Source organism: Xiphophorus maculatus, chromosome 11, assembly GCF_002775205.1.
Source record: "Xiphophorus maculatus strain JP 163 A chromosome 11, X_maculatus-5.0-male, whole genome shotgun sequence".
NCBI classification, from domain to species: Eukaryota; Metazoa; Chordata; class Actinopteri; order Cyprinodontiformes; family Poeciliidae; genus Xiphophorus; species Xiphophorus maculatus.
The window spans coordinates 20,636,590-20,655,704 of record NC_036453.1 but is presented as its reverse complement, the minus strand read 5'-3'; the positions used below and the strand labels follow the sequence as shown (position 1 = coordinate 20,655,704).

Below are 19,115 nucleotides of genomic sequence, written 5' to 3'. Positions count from 1 at the left end.
GATTTAATGTAACTATTAAATCAAAATCACCCTTTCTATTACTGAGCTTAAATTTGCTTTTATCTGCAAATACAAATGAAAAATGAGGCACAAACCAAAACAAATTTAAAGAAAATTTGAACCTTGTGGCTCTTTTTATTCCAGCTATGTACGTCAGGAGTAAATATAAGAAGCACAAATGTCAAATTATGTTGTAAATGTCATGCCCTATGCAACATTTTGGTAGATCTCTGTGGTTTACAATCTTTTAAAAAAGATTTTATTCATTTAAAACATTATGCTTTATTCAGATCAAATACAAAAAAAGATGGATTTTTCGTGAACCTTCCTCGTTGCCTTTGAGGTAGATTTATGCATAATGTAAGGCAACTGTTTACATCCCATCAATGCTGAATTATTCTCCACATTAAAACCAAAACTAGTTTTAATGTATATGTTTGATTATTGGAACAGCAGGCTGCACATAGAGGGCAGTGTTTAATAAGAACAAAATAATGTAATCATGAGCATAATGCTAAATAAATTGTACCCAGTTCTTTTTCCAGGTATGCATCTTCTAGTTGTGCATCAACACGAAAAAAAAAAAATAAGGCTGATTACACTTCCACCTTGTTACTCTTAAAAGCGCCCTTTCTCTCATTTTCTGGTAATTATTTTCTGAAGTATTCGTGGTCTCAGCCCAGATCTGATCTCCACACTCCTTTCTCAGTAAAGAAGTGCAATCAAAGATGTTTTAGTGAGGAAGGTTTAAATGATTTCAAGCTTGTGGCTCTCAGAAAGTCCACAGCTGACTTTGTGTTCATGAAATAACTTGGCCAAGGCCTCCATGTAGAGCGTGTGATAGTGATCAACCTGCTCCTCAGTCGGTGTGACACACTTGGGCACCGAGATTGGACTCCCAACTAAACAGAGACGGAACAAAAAGGGTTCAGATTGTTTTGCCATTAGTGCTTATTTTGGAGACGGGTGAAACACTCACCGACAGTAGTGACCGGTTTCCTGAAGGGCAGCAGAGCGAAGCGCTCGCCGACAAATAGACACGGAGCAAAACCCATGATGCTTTTAAACAAGTCCTGCAGCCGGCGGCCCAGGCTGTCGTCTGAGAAAATCACCTGCTGAAAGAGTTCGTTCTCCCCGAACGAGTAAACAGGAACCAGATCTGCTCTGTGGAGGGTCATCAGATATTACAGATGGTTTTCCACTAGAGAAGTTGTGTTTTCACAGGTTGTCCTTTTTTTTTTTTCCCCCCCCCTGTGTTTTCTCACCCATGCTCAAGAGCCGTCCTCACAAATCCTTTCCTCTGCTTCATGACCACTCTGTTGATTCCAGGAGAAGATGCTAAAGACTCTGCAGCTCCTCCAACCACAATCACCACTGCATTTCCTTTACCACTTTTGGAGAGGAGGTGGACAAGGCTCGGCTTGCTGACTGGACACAGGCCTTCAGACACAAACAAAGCGAGGCCATCAGCAAGGCGTCTAATAGCGGCAAACGATTCAAGGTAAAGTTGAACAGCATATTTTTCCTCCACAGTGATTCAAAAATCTACCAGGTTCTTGAAGGACATTTAGCTTCTTGGACATTTTGTACCATAAGATTAAAAATAAGAATTTTATTGATATTTTGTGTGACAGAACAACAAGTTAGTCCGCATTTGTGCAGGGTAGGAAAGTGGAAAATCTGAAAAGTGTGGTGTGCATTTGTAATGAGACAATATGTTGTAAACCTACCTTTCTTACGATTGCTGCAATTCTCTTTAGCTGTGTAAATCTGGAGATTGTTTTTTGTGCCATGCATTATTGACGTTCAAGCAACAATTTGAACATCAATTTGAAAGTGTTGCTACAGATTTCCAATTTACTTTGACTTGGCCATTTAACGCATGAATATGTTTGGATCCAAGCCACTCCTTTGTAACTCTGGCTGCATGTGTAGGGTTGACGGAGAAGGAGGTGGAAAGGTGAATAATGTTTCCTGATCAAGTAAAATTTAATCATCAAACTCCATCCTGGGAAAGAAAAAAAATCCCACAGCATGATGCTGCCATCTCCATGGCATGCTGCCGGTTGCTGTGTAACAGATGTAGATACCTGCTCTCATCAGGTACTCTCTGAAGAGTGGTATCTTGAACAGGCCTGCCAGTATTGCCAGGGTGCTCTTCATTCCAGGAAATGTCTCGGCGAAGCCGCAGCTCTCCGTGCTGAAGCAGGCAAAGGCTCCAAAGCACATGATGCCGTGTGGATGGCTGCCGAGGATGTAGTTTTTATTCGGACTCAGGTCTGCTGTCTTTACCAGCTGAAAACCCCAAAAAAAACAAAGAAGTTTTTTTTGTTTTTCTGTAAGAGCAAACTCACTTGAGTTGTATGTCTGACTGCATGGAGATTAGGGGAAATGTTTCTAGCCAACTGGAGAGATTTCACTTTGAGAGTTAATGAAAGTATTATGATTCATGGCCACTGGGATGAATGCTCATTATAGGGGCTTTTATCTGATAAATGTATCGTCATATCTGCTGCGATAGAGAAGCAGATAATAGCAAGACTGGAGCTTTGTTATCATAATTAATATGTGCAGATTTCTCATCACATAAAGGGGATTTTTGAGGGAACTTCTCTGAAAGAACCAGCAGTTTGTTAAACAGGAGCAAACCAACATGATAAAAATCTGGGGTGCATTTTTTCCAAGTTAAAACAAATGTGATTCTTTTAATTTTGGCTCGTCTAATCTGAAGATATTTTCTTCTGAATACTTTATTTTGTGGGGATTTTTATCAAATAATACCAAAAGAGAAAATTTTTGAAACAAACTGTTTCATTTAATTTATCATCCATTCAGAGAAAATAACAATTTTTTGAGATTTTATTTATAATTCTTTGAAGAAATATCCCTCAGAGATTCCTGTTTCCTGTCATGTTGAAATTCATTCAAAAACTGAAGATTTTGTGCGTATAGAGTAATTTGCTCACTCAGATGTTGTACTATAAATTTTAAATAAAAATGTGATGGGAATAATCAAGTGTAAAATGTGAAGGCAAAGGAAAAACCCCAAATGAATTGACAACCTTTGAACGTGAGGTGTTGAAAGAAGACGTAGAAACAAGGTAAAAGCTGTGGAGTCTCGACTCTGTTTGAAATATTTTACACATTTTGAATGCAGACAAGCGTCAACCAAAAATATTCGGTTGGGAAAAACTATCTGGATCATGTGCTGAACGTATTAAACATGGCAGTGCTGAATTAAACTTACCTTAATTGGAAAATACTCTCTGAACTGAAACCAAACCTTCCACTTCCTCACAAATGCTGTTCTTCTGCCCCCTGGTGGACATATGAAAAGTTGTTAAGAGACAGGACCAACTTTATTGAGACATTAGAAGTCTAGTAGTTTCTCATTATGTAATTTTAGTAATTTATAGTGAGCATACAGGCGCAAAGGTAAAAAATAAATAAATCTGGTCTGTCAGTTTAGGTGGGCAGCCATGTTTTCAAATGTTTGTTGTATCTTACTCTATTTTCACACCCCTGGTGGCTTTTATTAACAATAATCTGGCGAAAAGTTATTTTTGACCACAGGAGAAAAAACACAAGACTTTTATGAAAAAATTATAAATTCCACAAACCTATGTCTTTGATTTTACCTCTTTCTGGAGTTTGCCAGTCATTCACCATCCATATGAAGTAAAGAGTGGGCAGCGGCCACAGAGACGTAAACATAAGATACACCATCAAGATAATGCAAGCCAGTCCTGCAGAAGCACAATAATCCAGCCATGTTAGCTCCAGTTGTTGGGCATTCTTCATGAATGTCTTCATAATGAGTCAGTATCACGGTGGTGCTGCTGCTAGATGCAACAAAGAGTTAAAAAATAAAGATTGATTAAGAGGGCCTTACCTAAGAAGAGAAAGCTTAGCACCCACTGCAGGACGCTTATAGCCTCTAAAAACTCCTTCAGCTGGGTTTTTTCTTTCGTCATCGTTGCGACCTAAAGGGTCGGAGCAATAATTTTCACCAATCAATAACATTTTAAACTTGGCATAAATTCAATAAGGTTTATGGGTCTTACGACACCATATTTATGCTTGTAGGAATTAATTCAAGTTAATAGAATCTACAACAGATCTCTTTATGATCGAAAACAAATTTTTTTATTTATTTTTTTGGTAATCAGCAGCACAGCTTTTGTACCCAGCCCTCCTCGAGGGCCGAAATAAACTCCTGAATGGGTACGGCATTCAGCGGCCTGATCAAATGACTCGCTCATGAATGAGCTAACAGGCAAACTCGCGCACGATTATTCATTTGCTCACAAATAAAGCTTTTACGAGTCGGGCTGGTAGGACCACATAGGAGCCTTGGCTAGGTGCCAGCGTGGCAACGTAAAATATCTTTTATGAGCATTCTGCTTATAGCATAAAAGCCAGTACCTTACCTTACTGGAGTTTATTCCGAGGGTAATTTAAATGGATGAGTGTACGCTGCTTCCAACCACAGTTCACCACAGTGCACTTTGACCAGATCACCTACTGTGAGGCTGCTGATAACAAATCCACTCCCCCCGATACTTTGACATGCACGCTGTTTCTGAGATAGAGACATTGCAGAGATTTATAGTTGGGTACTTTGCATTTTGGATCCATAGAGCATCATCAGAGGCATGCACTGATTTTATGATTAGATTAGTGGTACTGTACTCTGTTTTTTCTCTCTGGCGATCAAAAAGATTACATGGTAACCTATTCAATCTAAAAGAATCCCTGTCACTGTCGACATGCTGTTTTTCTCTAATCTCTGCTCTTATTTTAGTATTAGCCTTTACTAACATATTACAAGTAAGGCTTGTTCAGTGTTTCTTTCTTGTGTTTCTGGTTGCTTCTACCTGATTTTTCTGACATAGGTATAATGAAACTCAGACCATCCAGCTGGTGTTTTCACAAATCAGGAATTACAGGAAGTGAAAGTTTTCCACCCACTGAAAGAGATTTCAAATTGAATGGAAGACAACAGCACGAAAACAAAATACAAATAAAACTACGCCAGCATTATAAACAGTCTAATAATGTTCCAATAAGATTTATTCTTCAGACCCATGAATGTAGAAAATTGCAAGTGTATGCAACTTGTTCACATTTCCTAATATTTGTTCTTCATGTTAAGTTCATAAATAAGTACTTCCTGTTATCATTACTACTTAGTAAGGACATCCAAAAATGCCCTTATTCTCCAGTTTTTATAAAATATATTTTCATTGAGTTGTGTTCTTTGGGTGACTTTGTTTTTCATTGCACTCTAAGTAAAGTCGAAATGTTCTTCTGTTCTGCTGCTGAATATCTCATCATCACTTTGTTCTCTAAAGAAGGATGCGATTATTTGAAGGCTGTGATTATTTGTGCAGAAAATTCCTCTAGTTCCTCCTCTGGGCTTTTCTTTAATGTTCTGCCTCATTTTACCTTTCAATGTGTGCAATCATTTTTATTTAACTTTTGTGTTCAACTGAAGAAGGCTGTGATCATGAGTTTGTCTTGTGACCTATTCCCGATATTTGACAGTTTCTCAATAACGCCAACGCTGTAAACGCTACCTTAAGACGACTTCTAAGAGTAGAAAGTTGCTGTAAATTTATATAAATGCTTTACAGTCCATTATTAATCATATTCTTATGTATCATGCTGGACAATATTAAACAGGCTGCCGTAAAGGGGCAAACAGATGTCCTTTTATTTATGAGTGACTGCTCTCACCAGGTGGGACATGGGGTCCAGGCACAGATTTTATGCATAATCTCTTTCTGGCAGTTCACTTGCTCAAAAGTGTACGTTTTTATTTACCTCCATCCATACGTTGTGTTCTGGCTAAATATCCCGTCATTATTCATACAAGAAATAGCAGAAATTATTTCTGTTGGCTAGATCCAGCTGTTAACTATATTCCAGACATTTTCAATGAAATTGGGGTGGGGCTTTCGTGAGGCCAGTCAGGAAGTCATCGTTATTTACAATGATTTAACATCCTGTTGTGTTCAAGGTTCAACCATCAGCATCTCCTACCTGGAAACAGCCAGAAGTATGCCTGAGGCTTGTTGATGGCTGGTGCAGTTCAGCTGGCTAAGGGTCAATTAGTTGGGGTGTATGTATAATTTTGACCCCATATTTTTTTGTTTTTAGAAGTTGTTCCATCCTGAACAGATGATGACAGCCTGGAAACCGCTGACTGACACTGTAAGATTGATTTAGCTCATTGATTGGTTTGTATTTCAGGAAAAGCTTATCGACATACAGTTTGACATTTTATCATGTTACAACCACAAAGTTCAACACATTTCAATCTTATTTCATAAATCAATATAGACTGGAGCATGGGTCATGTGCAGTTTTATTGTTAAAGCCAAAACTTTTAATTGGAGTCTCGTCTGATCACAGCACTTTTTTGCACTGCCTCCCATAGCTTGTGGTGAACTGCAAGCAGGACTTTCTTTGGCTTTTTTTTTTAACAGTGGGTTTGTAGCGACTAATAGTTGTGAGTTAGCATGAACTTCTGGCTACTTCTCACATCGTGGTTCTCCTTGCCCAGACCACAGACCGTCAGGTCTTGGTAGGTTTGTACGTGTGCCATAACTTTTCCATTACCAGGTTATAGATTGAGAAGAACTCGTATTCAACGATTAGGATGTTGTTTTGCCGTCTTCATCTATTATTTGCACTGAAGTTTGTTTAAAAATATCAGAGTAAATGGGTCTGAATACCACTCAAATCGACTTACTTGACGGTATATACATTTTCATTCAAATCTTCATTTCTGATTTTCATTGAAATAAGGGTTTAGTCCACCTTGTAGCACCCTTCTTGCTTTTATGGCAAGATTTCAGCTCTGAAAAAAATGAAGGGTCCACTGCACTGAACCCCATTGAAAACCTTTTCCACCAAATATTGATTTCTGAGCTCTTCGTGAGTTAAAACATTAGTTTTGTTGTTTCTAAATTAATATGAACTTGTTTTCTTTGCATTGCTTGATGTCTGAAAGCACTGCATCTGTTTTTGTTATTTTGACCATTTCTCGTTTAAATGCTACATTTTTGCTTGGAATTTCGGAAGCATGTCAGTAGTTGGTAAAGTAAAAGAACAATGTTCCTTTCACTCAAACATAAACCTATAAAGAGTGAAATCAGAGAAACGGACCATTTTAAGTGGTCTCTTACTTTTGTCCAGAGCTGTATATTTAACCATTGTTTTCATACCACGTGACATCACAGTCATGGTCCACCAAAATTATAATTAGCTGTATTAACAATATTGCTTTATTATTTTTATTTTATTTTTTACACAAAGCAACCCACTGAGTTTAATATAAGTGCAGGTACGTCGGACGAATCCGCTGCTATTATTAGTAGAAACACAGCAGCATCTCCCCACAGCTGGACCCAGCGCCCCCTCTGACGCTTTCCCCCCCTACTTCCGAAAACACAAGCAGTCGTCTGCTCTGAGGAAGTAGCCCCGCTGTATGAATATTAATATAAATGCAAATGCACGGTGAGGATGCCCAGCGCCTCAGCCAACGCAGCGCGCTGATGTCTGCGCATTTTTGTTTTGACGTTTTTATTTACCCCTCTCATCTTCCTCCTCCTCCTTTTCCTCTTTCTCCTCTTCCTCTCTGAACCGTCTGAACTGAGCTGGAAGCATGGCTCCTTTTCCCTCGGAGTTGTCGTACCCTCGCCGAGGATCTGTTTGTGTACCTTCGCACTGAAGCAGCGTCATGGGCTGCGCGCAGACCGCACACCGGCCAGCCTCCGCCGCGCCTCTGCTTTAGTAGAAGACACACAGCGCGCTGTTTGTTATGAAAATGGAAGAGGTTGCGCGTCAGGAAAAGGCGTCAGTCCGGTGATCTGCGTCTGAATTTCGGATTTTTCATCCCCGCGTCAATTGACACATCTGAGATTGGATTTTCTCCCTTCTTCCCCCTGTCGCTTCTGTCTGCCAAGACAGCTGTGTCATCAACAACCGGCGTGGTTTTGTTGTTGTCTGATTTTTTTTTTTTTTCTTCTTTTACTCCCCACTCTTACGAGTCTGGGCAACTGGCTAGAGTCTCTGCGCCAACCAGATCCTGTCCTCTCCCAGGTATGTATCACACCTTTATTATACTACCGAGGCCGGTGTTTTGCTCGGTAAATCACCGTATGAGTCGCTTGCATCGCCTAACCCACATAGCCAGCTGTCAGCGTCCAAATGCGCCGTCCGTGTGTGTATGTTAAGCGGAGGAGAATTTGTGGCTGGATGGCGCAGAGACGTCCGGCCTAATTGGTGTGTTTTTTGGGGGGGAAGGTGGGGGGGTTTACGCGTAAATTTGAGCCCCGGGCTGACAGCGAGCCCGATGTGTGCTCACAAGCCGGATTTTTCAACCTTCAGGACTCGCAGCCTCTGATGGTAAAGATACGGGGCCTTTATTTCTTGACAACAGAGGGAAGATGTGCCAGCATGATCCCCGCGCAGCGCTTTTTCTGGGGGGGGAGTAAGGGAGGGGGGGCTTCAGTCGTGACAAGCCCTTATTAATATTTCACCATAAAACAAGCCACCAACCATCATCAGCTGGCTGGATATTTATGAACACGCTCTGCTTTGGTTTTTTTTTTTTTTTTTTCATTTTAATTTTAAAGTCGAACCAAAATAGTGACAGTGATCTGTTTTTGGAAACCATTTCCATGGCGCGATGGAGGAAGGGGAGAAAAAAAAAAGCATCTGCATGTTTGCGCTTATAGCAAGAGGAGTGGGGCTGTAAATACAGCAAGGTTGAATGTGTGTGCGGGGTAAATGGGCGGTATTTCTGCGATTGTGGAAAATACGAGTGACGTTGTGATGTGTATGCGCGTAAGTGTGTGTGTGCGCAGCCAGGTGAGGACGTGTTGGCGCGTCTTGGGAGGTGCAGGTGTCTGGACATCTTTTGGTGATTTTTCTTTCCCCTTCAGCAAAAAAGAAAAGAAAAAAAGCCATTCGGTGATTATTGCTCCGTTAAATGCCGCAGTAAACCACTGTGGACCTTTAACATTAAAGCACGTTGATCAGTTGTGAAATACACACAGAATTTAGACGACTCAGCACCGTTTCAACCCGCTCATTTTTCCACGGGCGTGACTGTCACTCAGAATGAAAAGGCACACGTACAGAGAGATTTCTCTCTGCGTTCACACCCTGCACCGATCAAACGGATTGAATTTAACCCTTTTTTGAAAGCAATTGTCTGTTTTCAAAAGCCTTTGATTTTATTGACCCTTACATTGTTGCCCTATTAAATCTGTCTCTGTTAGAGGCTGCTGTTGAACCAACACTGGAAAAACCCCACCTCAGCTATAAAAGGGCTAAGGTATTTGCTTCTTTACTGATTTGTTGTTAACATCAAACAAATCAAAACATATCTAAAATGTGGTTTTAATTTGATAATGTCATTTATATTTGAAAAAAAAAAGAACCTATTCAAAGAAACTTGATCCAACTAATTGTCATCTTTGTTAACTCACAAGTCAACCACATTTTTCTTAAAAAAAAAAAGTTGAATTCAGTATTACTAGCCACACCCTGACTACTACCAGCATTAAATATCACTTAAAAGGAACAACAAGAAGTGGGCTAAAGAATACCAAACCAGACAAGAGCCATTATTATCCACAAATAGAGGAAAAATGACTCAAAGACTGCATCAATCTCACCAAAACAAGAAAAACTCTAAGGAACTGCAGGCCTCATTTGCCTCAGGAAAGGTCGGGTTTCATAATTCAACTGCAGGAATAGAAAAAGGGCAAAAAATGTTGTATCCATGGGAGAGTTTTAAGGGGAAAAGCACTGTTGATGTAGGAGGACACCCAGAACTGTCTGGAGGTTTTGGACTGGCTTGAATCGGATTGCGATGCTGTGGTGTGACCTTAAGCAGGCCGTTTATTCTCTAAAATCCTCTAAAATGGTAAAATGAAAGCAATTCTGCCATTCTTTGTATCTCCTTTTTTGTATTATCAAGGTGACTTGTCGAGCCTTTCCCTAACAACAGCTAACACGCATCGATCATTTGAAAAGACCGGCTAAGCTCAGCTTGTTTCAAGTTAGTTTTCATTTTTTAACTTGTCAAAGCACAAAATGTTACTTAAATAACGATAAGATTCAAATCTATTTTGATGAGGTGATGAACCTTGTAAGTAGCTAAGATGTAACCCGTTACTAGCAAAGGCTGCCTCAAGGTTACAAAATTTACAAAGTTACAAGTTTAACTTTGTAACTGCAAGTATAGTTTAGAAGTCTGGCTTGGTTGCAAGTTTGAGTTTTGCATTAGCAATTTCACTAAATTAAACGTTATTGCATAAAACGTTATTGTAATAATAATATTAAAACATTAAATCCAAGAGACATGTAATCATTTTTTTCTGACACTGCTGTATAATTGTCAATGAGTCCCTTAAAGGTTAATAAACTTATTCTGAGAGTATTAATTTAACCTTTTAGCTAAAGCAAAGCATAAAATGATACTAAAATAAAAATGTTTTTAATTTCCCCCACTAAACCTCCCAAATTCTCTTTACAGTGTAAAACATAGAGGTTAAAAATGTAGGTATATTCATTAGCTAGACTTCTTTCAAAGTGGTCACATTTGCGCGTCAGCTTTATTTTTTCATTTGAAACATTCAAAAGCCTCGTGGTTTTCAAGGAAAATCCTAAATTCAGCCTACAAATCCAAAGCTAAGCAGTCATGTGACTCATTATCTATTACCAAATGGAGAATTAAAAGCACATTTCATCCTGTTTGAATGTTAAAAGAGACATGAAGACATATCTTTACCGGTTTTGCATGTTCAGAGCTTGAATTTAGGTGAACTACCAGCAGGTCTGCTTTGACCTTGGATATGCAGATTTTAGAGAAGAAAAAAAAAATCCTCCTATCCACGCCTTTTTATAATTCTTAAGCTAACACATGTTCAGGAGCAGGATGTGTCTCTGCGTGCAGTTTGGTTAAACCAGCGGAGCAGGGGTGGGTGAGAGCAGCTGTGAATCTGGGGTCACTGAGTGCGTGTGTTGAGATATACACGCTAAGCAGTGTGTCTTCAGCGCAGAGGGAGGAGGGGACGGGGACTGAAGCCTGCACCACCTGTCATTGTCTGTTGTGCTCACCTGGTGATCCTAAAATTCACTCCGGAGATTTGATTAAATCTGAGAACAGCAGCTCTGAGTTTGCATTTCAGTCGATTTTGTGTTTTTGTTTAAACCCCTTCGGTCCGCTGAAAAGAGCAGATAACGCAGACTGAGCGAGAGTGAACGGGCAGGTTGGAGCAGATCTGGAAATTGTCTTTATTATTCAGTTCTTGTGATCGCAGTGGATCCTTTTTAATTTGGAAAGAAGCATGATGATTACTGTTTGGAAAAAACGAGAGCGCTCTGATTGGACGGGAGGACGGGGATGATGCAGACATTTTAAGCCCAGGATAGCCATGCCTGGTGAGCATTAGAGGATTTCTTCTCTTTTTTTTTCCTGTGGATTTCCTAAAACACCCAAACAGACTGTGCCCTTGGAATTTGAGCAGCAGCAGGGCATTAGGTTAGTAATACTAAGGCACATATCTCCTGTTGACCATTGGTGCACTTTAAAAAGAAGACAGCTGCAGTCAGGATCCACTGGCTATAGTCTACATTGTATTTTTTCTTTTTAGGAGACTTCATTCTTCTTTTGTTGTGATTCTAAAACGACCTATAGTTAAACGTTTTCACATCCGACGTGATTTATTTGAAATGATTTGTGAATATTTATATGCCCAGAAATTGTTGTAGTAAATCTCACCAACACGTTTGGCTTCGCTTTCACCAACATGCTGTACAGATTGAGAAGCGAGAGAAGACTTGATTAACTGATTTGATGTTTAAGTTAACCCGTTTTTAAAATGGGATCTTTCTCTTTTAATCATTGTTTAGTGGAAACTTGTGAAACTGAACTTTTTATCCCAACCTTGTCAGTGCAAGTAAATGAAGGTCAAACAATTATTTGAAGATAAAACATGAGAACCTGATTAGTAAGTTTTGTAATTTCTTTTTATGTGTCATTTTAAGCTATTTTTGCAGCCTGCTCTCTATAAGGACATTATATAGTTTGGAAATGGAATCAGGCTTTTTACTTTTAACCCACCTGTTTACATCTTTATACATGAATTGTTTTGTTAATCTAACTAAACCTTGCATTTTGAAACATATGAAAGGTAGAAAGGTTGATTTTCTCCTTTTCTGTTAGAGAGCTTAATAAACAGTTATTGGTCTGTTCTCAATAATATTTTGGGTTCTAAAGAATTGGGCTCCGGTCATTTTGCAGCTGTATCGTTTTCTAGTTTTGCAGTTTTTGTGGCTCCTAACACAACTTTCCCAGGTTAAAAACAAAGAAGCAGTTTATGATTGGACGATTAGTTTTAACACTGATCTGGATTAATTTTGTGTCATTTTCAACCCTCATTTGCAACCAATTATTTAAAGTAAAATGCCCTGTAATCTATTAATAGTTTACTTTAGAATGTAAAATGTGGTTATGTGACTCAAAGACATTATGGAAACCAGCTTGAGTTACATATGTAGTGACATCTAAGTTGAAATAGAAAGTCTTCAGAAATCCAATACATGAAATATGTGGCCTCTTATGACCATTTGACATTAATTTGTCATAAAACTCATAAAACACAACAGAAAGAAGAAATAAATGGATGTTTAGGTACACTGATATGAAATGTTTTGTTGATACAAAGAAAAGATTAGAAGTAGGAATAAAATGGCAACAAAAAGGTACAAAATTGGGGTACAAAAGAGCAAAATGGAGAATTACCTAATAAGCCTAATAATAGAGGATGAATCTGAACTGACAGCTACAAGTTCCTCAACCGGGAATATTCAATGTTGTGTTTAAAGTAACAAACAATTTATTTCTATTTCGTACTCATCAAAGAGTAAATAATGAAAGGAAAATGCATTATTGATGATATCCAGTTGCTAATGGTAAAACAAATAGAATAGTGTGGATGTGTTTAATATGCATGCCTTTATGTTTTTAATGACGATGTTTCCTAGTGCTGAGCCAAAAAATTATTCATATTTAATATTAATTTTAATGTGTTCTATCAGCTTATCTTGAAGCAAATACTGTTTTTTTTATGTCAGTGATATTCACTAGTATAACAGCCCCAGTTTTAATCAAGTTCTCTGTAAGACTGCATTTTGTAGATTACTACTACTACCTTTTCAGTGTCTCACATCGGTCACACCGCTCATTATAAATAGGTGTAAAGGTAAAGGTTCTTCCTGATGGCGCCTTGATTAAAGGGCACGCCATTTAACCAGCCATGTCCTGGTTACAAATGCTGCCTCAGACATCTGTAGATACTTTCCTCATTTGTCTGCTGTCTTCACTGGCTCTTCGCTTCGTACCTGCGCTCCCTAACACAAAACTCTGACTTGCACGCGCGATAAAAACATGGAGACTGTTTCAAAACCACAACAATTTTCTTTCTTTCTTTCTACAAGAACAAACAAATAGTTTCGGTAACACTTTATTTGACGGTGTGTGCATAAGACTGACATGACATGATCATAAACATGGCGTAACACATGTTGTGAACATGAAAGAGTCTTTATGAATGTTTATGACTTGTCATGAAGTGTCTTTTGGTAAATAATGACACTTTTAATACAAAGTTGCTTTAAAACTTGTATTAAGTCCATCAAAATGGTCAACTTTGCATTAAAAGTGTCGTTAAATACCAAATGACACTTCATGTCAACAGTCATAAACAGTCATAAAGACTCTTTCATGTTTACGTCAGTCTTATTCACGCTCCAAATAATGGCAACACTCAAATAAAGTGTTGCCATAGCTTCTAGTATTACTTTAATATACATATGACGTATGCAACATCATTTTTGTTGTGTTGTTTCTGATGCACTGGATGCATGATCTGATGGACGAAAAAAAAGCATGGCATTTTGTGCAGAGGTCTCCTGCACAAAATGAGGATGAGGATGAAGAGGCTTCGTTTAGCTTTACAAATAGCCACTTACTTCTTTTGCTTCATCTGGGAGCTCCCTCTGCAGTCACATTATTGAATGTTTTTCTTTTTTTTTCTCCCAGAGTGCTCCGGCTTTTAAAAGCTCATACATGTCTGCTCTACGTCTGAGCTGAAGATGACTGGGATGCATGCGGACAAATTAACCAATGGGATTTCAAATTAAATGCTCCTTTTAAAGGCCCTTTTTTCTGGATAGTAAGCGTCTTATGGTATCCAGTTTTCACTGCAGAGTGTAGTCAAGGGTAATGATGTGTGGTAATGATTTCCTTGAGGCAACTCATCTTTGTTCATTTCCCTCTGTTTTCCTCTCATTAAACCTTTCAAAGTCATTTGCATGGTACTATGCAAAATAAATAAAGTTGGGCACCAGCAGCTCTTCCCCTCTTGTTGGCACTGAGAGCCCAGTCTGAAGCCATTTTAACTACTTTGTGTTTGCTGTTTTTACAGGAGTATTCAATAAGATAAGGTACAGCAATTATTATTATTATTTTTTTGTATATCTAAACTAAGCTTTTAGCCCTAAAGTACTTGTATAATTTTAATGTACTTGCTTAGAAATGCAAACTGCTTGGCCCAGCTTAGTGTGTTAATGTGCTTGCTCTCATTAATGTTCTACATTTATGCTAAGACCTTCAGAAGACCTTGAATGTTTTTCAGAAAACTTAGAAGAGGTGGAAACTTCTTCCTGGTGGCTGGCAGATGCTACAAACAGTGAAGAATATGTTGCCCGATCCTTCCTCCACTAAGATGTCACTATATTAAAACGTATCTGAAACTGATGGGGAGCAGAAGGCGCTCAGAAATCTCTTATAGACGTAATTTATTGTCTGCTAGTTTGCTAAAGGTCAGAGTGAAGCAGCGAAAGAACTCAACACAACAGGAGCAGTCTGTGATGGAGGCGCCGGCACGCAGCAACTTAAAGAAATGCAAATCTGAACTGTAGTATATCTTCAGCATGCTTTGTAAATGTCAGAGCAATCGTGCCTCACACTGAAATGTATCCCACATGCTTGGCTACCTGTCAGCGAAATAAACTCTCCGCTTATTGATTCTGAAAACAAGCATGTTTTAGATTTCAAATTTCACAGACCCTAAAGGAGCTGCTGGGCCTTCAAAAAGTATTTGTAGCTCTTTCACTTTTTTTTTTTACCACAAAGTTCAGTGGATTTTGGGGTATTTTTTAGTGACAGACCAGCATGAGGTGGCGCATGTTTTTATCTAAACTTGTAGCTGTGATATTAAGCGCATGATTTTGGCCAACTGCAAGCCGGACTTCTTATGGTCTTTTTGCCTCATTCATCAGAGACAGATTCGAGAAGTCTCTTAATGTTGTTGTTTTTTTTTTTTTTACCAGCAATACATTGCAAATAACACAGAGACTTTTCACTCTCGTACAACAGCTTGTTCACAAGACAAATGTGTTTTTAGAAGAAGACATTGCACAGAAGTTGTCTCACCGTTGAAGATCACATGGATACATGCGTCTGATGACAATTCAGTCACATTTTTTATCTGCCAGGTGTCCAATCCCACAATTATAGTAAAATGTAGCTAAACACTGACACCTTTGGGTACTTTAATGTCTGTATTCTGTGATCACTTGACATTTGCCCCTTTTTTTAATTTCTGTCAGTTGCCTGAACAATCTAATGACAAGAAAACAAATTGCCCGATTGAGGCCCTGGGCTGAGAACCTGTCGGTCACTCATGTAGGGCCAATAAAGCAGATGGTTGACATGACCGTCTGATACTTTAAAAGCTTTTACAAGGCAGTCAAAACAGCAGAAGACACACAATGCAATGCAAAGTATTTACCCTAATTTAAACTTGCCATATTTTCCAGACTGCAGTTCAAACCTCAGTCTGTTTTATTGGCATTTATTGCAAAATCACATATATTCAGCATATACACATGAAGTGGAAGGATCAAAAACTTTAAAATACCATCCCCACTGTGAAGCATGGTGTTGGCAGTATCATGCCAACACCAGTTGGAGAGTCTGTTAGGGTGTGCAAAAACGACAATCACTTTTCAGTGAGAAAACAACCCTAAGGATGCAGCCAGAGCTGCAATAAAAATCTTTATTTCAAACTATATTGATGTACGTATTGGAATGGCCCAAAATAAATCTAAGTGAGAATCTGTGGCAAGAGCTGAAAATTGATGTTTATATGCCGTCTATCCAGTGTGGTTGAGCTTGTCTTGGTTCTCAAAAAGAAAGAGGAAAAAAATGTCCGTCTGCCTGGTTGTGTCATATCCCCAGCGATGCGTAACTTTGGTCGCAGTGAAAGGTGATCCTACAAACACAATCACGTTTTTCAGACGTTTTGTTGTAAAAAAAAAATTTAAAATCATTTCCTGCTTTTTGCGTTATCTTGTGTTGGACTATCGCATAATGGGTTTTCTGTAGCATGACAAAATTTGAAAAAGTTCGAGCGGTGTGAAAGGCACTTTAAGTGACGCTGTAGTGAATCTGGTGACTTTGTCCCGTAGTCACGCTTTCATTTCACGTTCTGCACGGTCCCGTCTTTAAATTTAAAGTGAGCCACTTATAATCTACTACTAAAATGCTGGTGAACAGTGTTGGGCTGAAATAACCGGGCCAGGAGAAAGAAAAGAATGAGGTGGGAGAGTGGTGTGTGGGTATGCGTTTGCTTATCCTAGACAGCCTACGCTGTGACCCGCTTAGCGGGGGATTTTTGAGCTGAAAGGAGGAGGTTGATTCAAACGTTGAACGACCACTCGTGGCCTACCTGGCTTTGCTAATCACACCAACGCTGCTGTGACATCACCAGCCAGTTAAAAGAAAAGCCATTCGGCAAGGGGGCATAAAACTGAGCAGAAATGAGGTGAGTTCATGCCATGTGATTGGCTGATTCACTCTGTTTTTACAAGCGATTGGATGGATGTACTTAATAAATTGGTGGGTTGAGTGTGCTTGTTGCGCTGAATTAATGAAAAAATTATGATCAAACTCAAACGGCTTAATAAATATGATTAACTCTAGAAAATCGATCAGCTTTTGAGCTCGACTAACCCAGTTAAAGTGAGAGCCAGTAACTGCACATTTGATTATTTCAACCAAACCCATAGACTGAAACCCAGATAAGTGTGGTTATATTGGTTGATTGTATATTTAAAAAAAGCTAATTTATTTATTTACTTATTAATTTGTTACGTGTCAGGGTTATCCACTAAGAACAATCATTCAACAGACTTAAAAACATTAGATTTTTGTTACGTCTAATTTCCTTTAGGTCAACAAAATAGCGCCTTGCTGGTTTTTCCTGTGTATTTCATCCTTTTCAAACACTGACAGCTGATTATTCCCCCTCAAATAAAGCTTTCTAAGGCTTGTTATGTTTTGTTTTGTTTCGCTTGTGCCATCATCTCTGGGAAGATGTGAGTCAAGCCCACAAAGAACAGCTGTGAGGCAAATCGTATGTAAAGTGCACTGTGATGTTCATCTGATTCCTGTTTCGCTTTGGGCTATTGGACTTTGCCTAATTGTTGCTGAATAGTTTATGAGGTTTGTCATGTTGTGGCAGGGACATCCTGGTGCTACAGGATATAGAGCGTTAGGCTTCTTATAGATGTATAAAAAAAATCTTTACATCATGTTGGTTCATAAGGAGTTGTTTCTGCATGGGTTGCTTTAATTAAAGATTTATAATGTTATAGAAAAAAACTCACGGATTTGTTCAGTTTTTGCTTTTTTGTCACACTTTTAATATTACAGATCATCAAACAACTTTAAAATTAGAGGACAGTGAAACAAATGGGCACAAAATGTACTTCTTAAATAATAAAATTCAATTATAAGAGGAAGAAGCACTCCAAACCAGTCTGAGCCTGTGTGAAAATTTAATTGCCACTTGTGAATTTATGATATAATTTTCTATTTAGAAAGCTGAATTCACTTCCACAGCTCACACCCTGATGAAATTACTGCCTGACCTGCAGAATCAAGAAATAACTTAACAGAACAAAGAGCAACATCTAAATTAGTGCAGACATCCCTTTCCTTGGTTAAGATCAGTATTCATAATTTGACGATAAAAAAGAGTGACTGACAAAAATTGTATCAATGTGAAAGTTGCTAGGCAAAGAACTCAATGATCTGCAAGACATTTGGCAAAAAATACTGCGGACTTGCATAAAACTAACAGACTTTGTATATATATATATATATATATATGTAGGGGTGTGTGTGTGTGTATGTAGAAACACAGAGGTGGTAGAGTGATGATGTGGGACTCCCTGTTGCTGAAAACAGTGGAGGTACAAATCCTGCTGTGTACTAGAATATCATCAAAGAGAATATCGAGCCATCAATTTTCGACAACGCTGAAATCCACTACGGTTTTTCAACAGGACAATTATCCAAAGCACAAGGTCTAGTCAAAGTCCTGACCTAACTCATGATAAGACCTTAAATGGGCTATTATTGCTGTAAAAGTCTCCAAAGTGGCTGAATTACAAAGTTCTGTAAAGAAGACCAGGTGAAAAATTTTCCACAGTGATTTACAACAACTACGTTTGAGTGTTGTAGTAAAATCAGTTATTTGGTTTAGGAGACAATTACTTTATCACATCAGGCCAGGTTTGTTTAGCTTTTTTTTCCCATTAATAAATGAAATCCTTATTTGAAAGCTGCATTTTAAATCTATTCAGGTAATCTTTGCTTCATTAAAATCTGTTCAGTGAGCTAGTAAGTTTTACAGACCAGCAAAAACAGAAGGAGACCCTTTTCATGGCATTGTAAAGGTAAATGTTAATCTTTAAAGTAAAACCTGAAGCTGGACAAAGAGAAACAGGAAGCACTGAAGGGTTGTTCACCCCCCCCCCCCAAAAAAAAAAAAATCCGATCTTGGTCAGGAGAAGGATGCTGGCTCAGTGAAGTGTGTGCAGCTGCAGAGAGGAGCTTTTCTCCTCATGCACAAACGTGAGCATTAAGGAGTTTTTCAGCCTCGCTCTTTTCCCTGCAGCGCCATGTACGATGCTGCTGTGTCTGGGTTTCAGCTAGCAGATGGAAAAAACACCCAACAAAC

General features: G+C 38.7%; 2 protein-coding genes across 2 annotated transcripts in view; one reads left to right on the top strand and one right to left on the bottom strand.

Annotated features, from left to right (window-relative positions):
• Positions 1-99: 99 nt before the first annotated feature.
• Positions 100-4,534, bottom strand: LOC102228247 (diacylglycerol O-acyltransferase 2-like). The gene is made up of 8 exons (XM_005814949.2): positions 4,431-4,534; positions 3,893-3,983; positions 3,639-3,746; positions 3,248-3,318; positions 2,091-2,295; positions 1,266-1,440; positions 980-1,164; positions 100-902 (listed from the first exon to the last, which is right to left on the bottom strand). The coding sequence occupies exons 2-8, from the start codon at positions 3,972-3,974 to the stop codon at positions 748-750; spliced, it is 981 nt and encodes a 326-aa protein (XP_005815006.1). The 5' UTR covers positions 3,975-3,983; positions 4,431-4,534; the 3' UTR covers positions 100-747.
• Positions 4,535-7,484: 2,950 nt separating this feature from the next.
• The window catches only part of LOC102235819 (neuronal tyrosine-phosphorylated phosphoinositide-3-kinase adapter 1), a 32,700-nt gene continuing 21,069 nt past the window's right edge, over positions 7,485-19,115 (top strand). The window contains exon 1 of the mRNA XM_023342483.1: positions 7,485-8,109. The gene's annotated coding sequence lies outside the window, so the exon portion shown is untranslated. The remainder of the gene's footprint in view (positions 8,110-19,115) is intronic.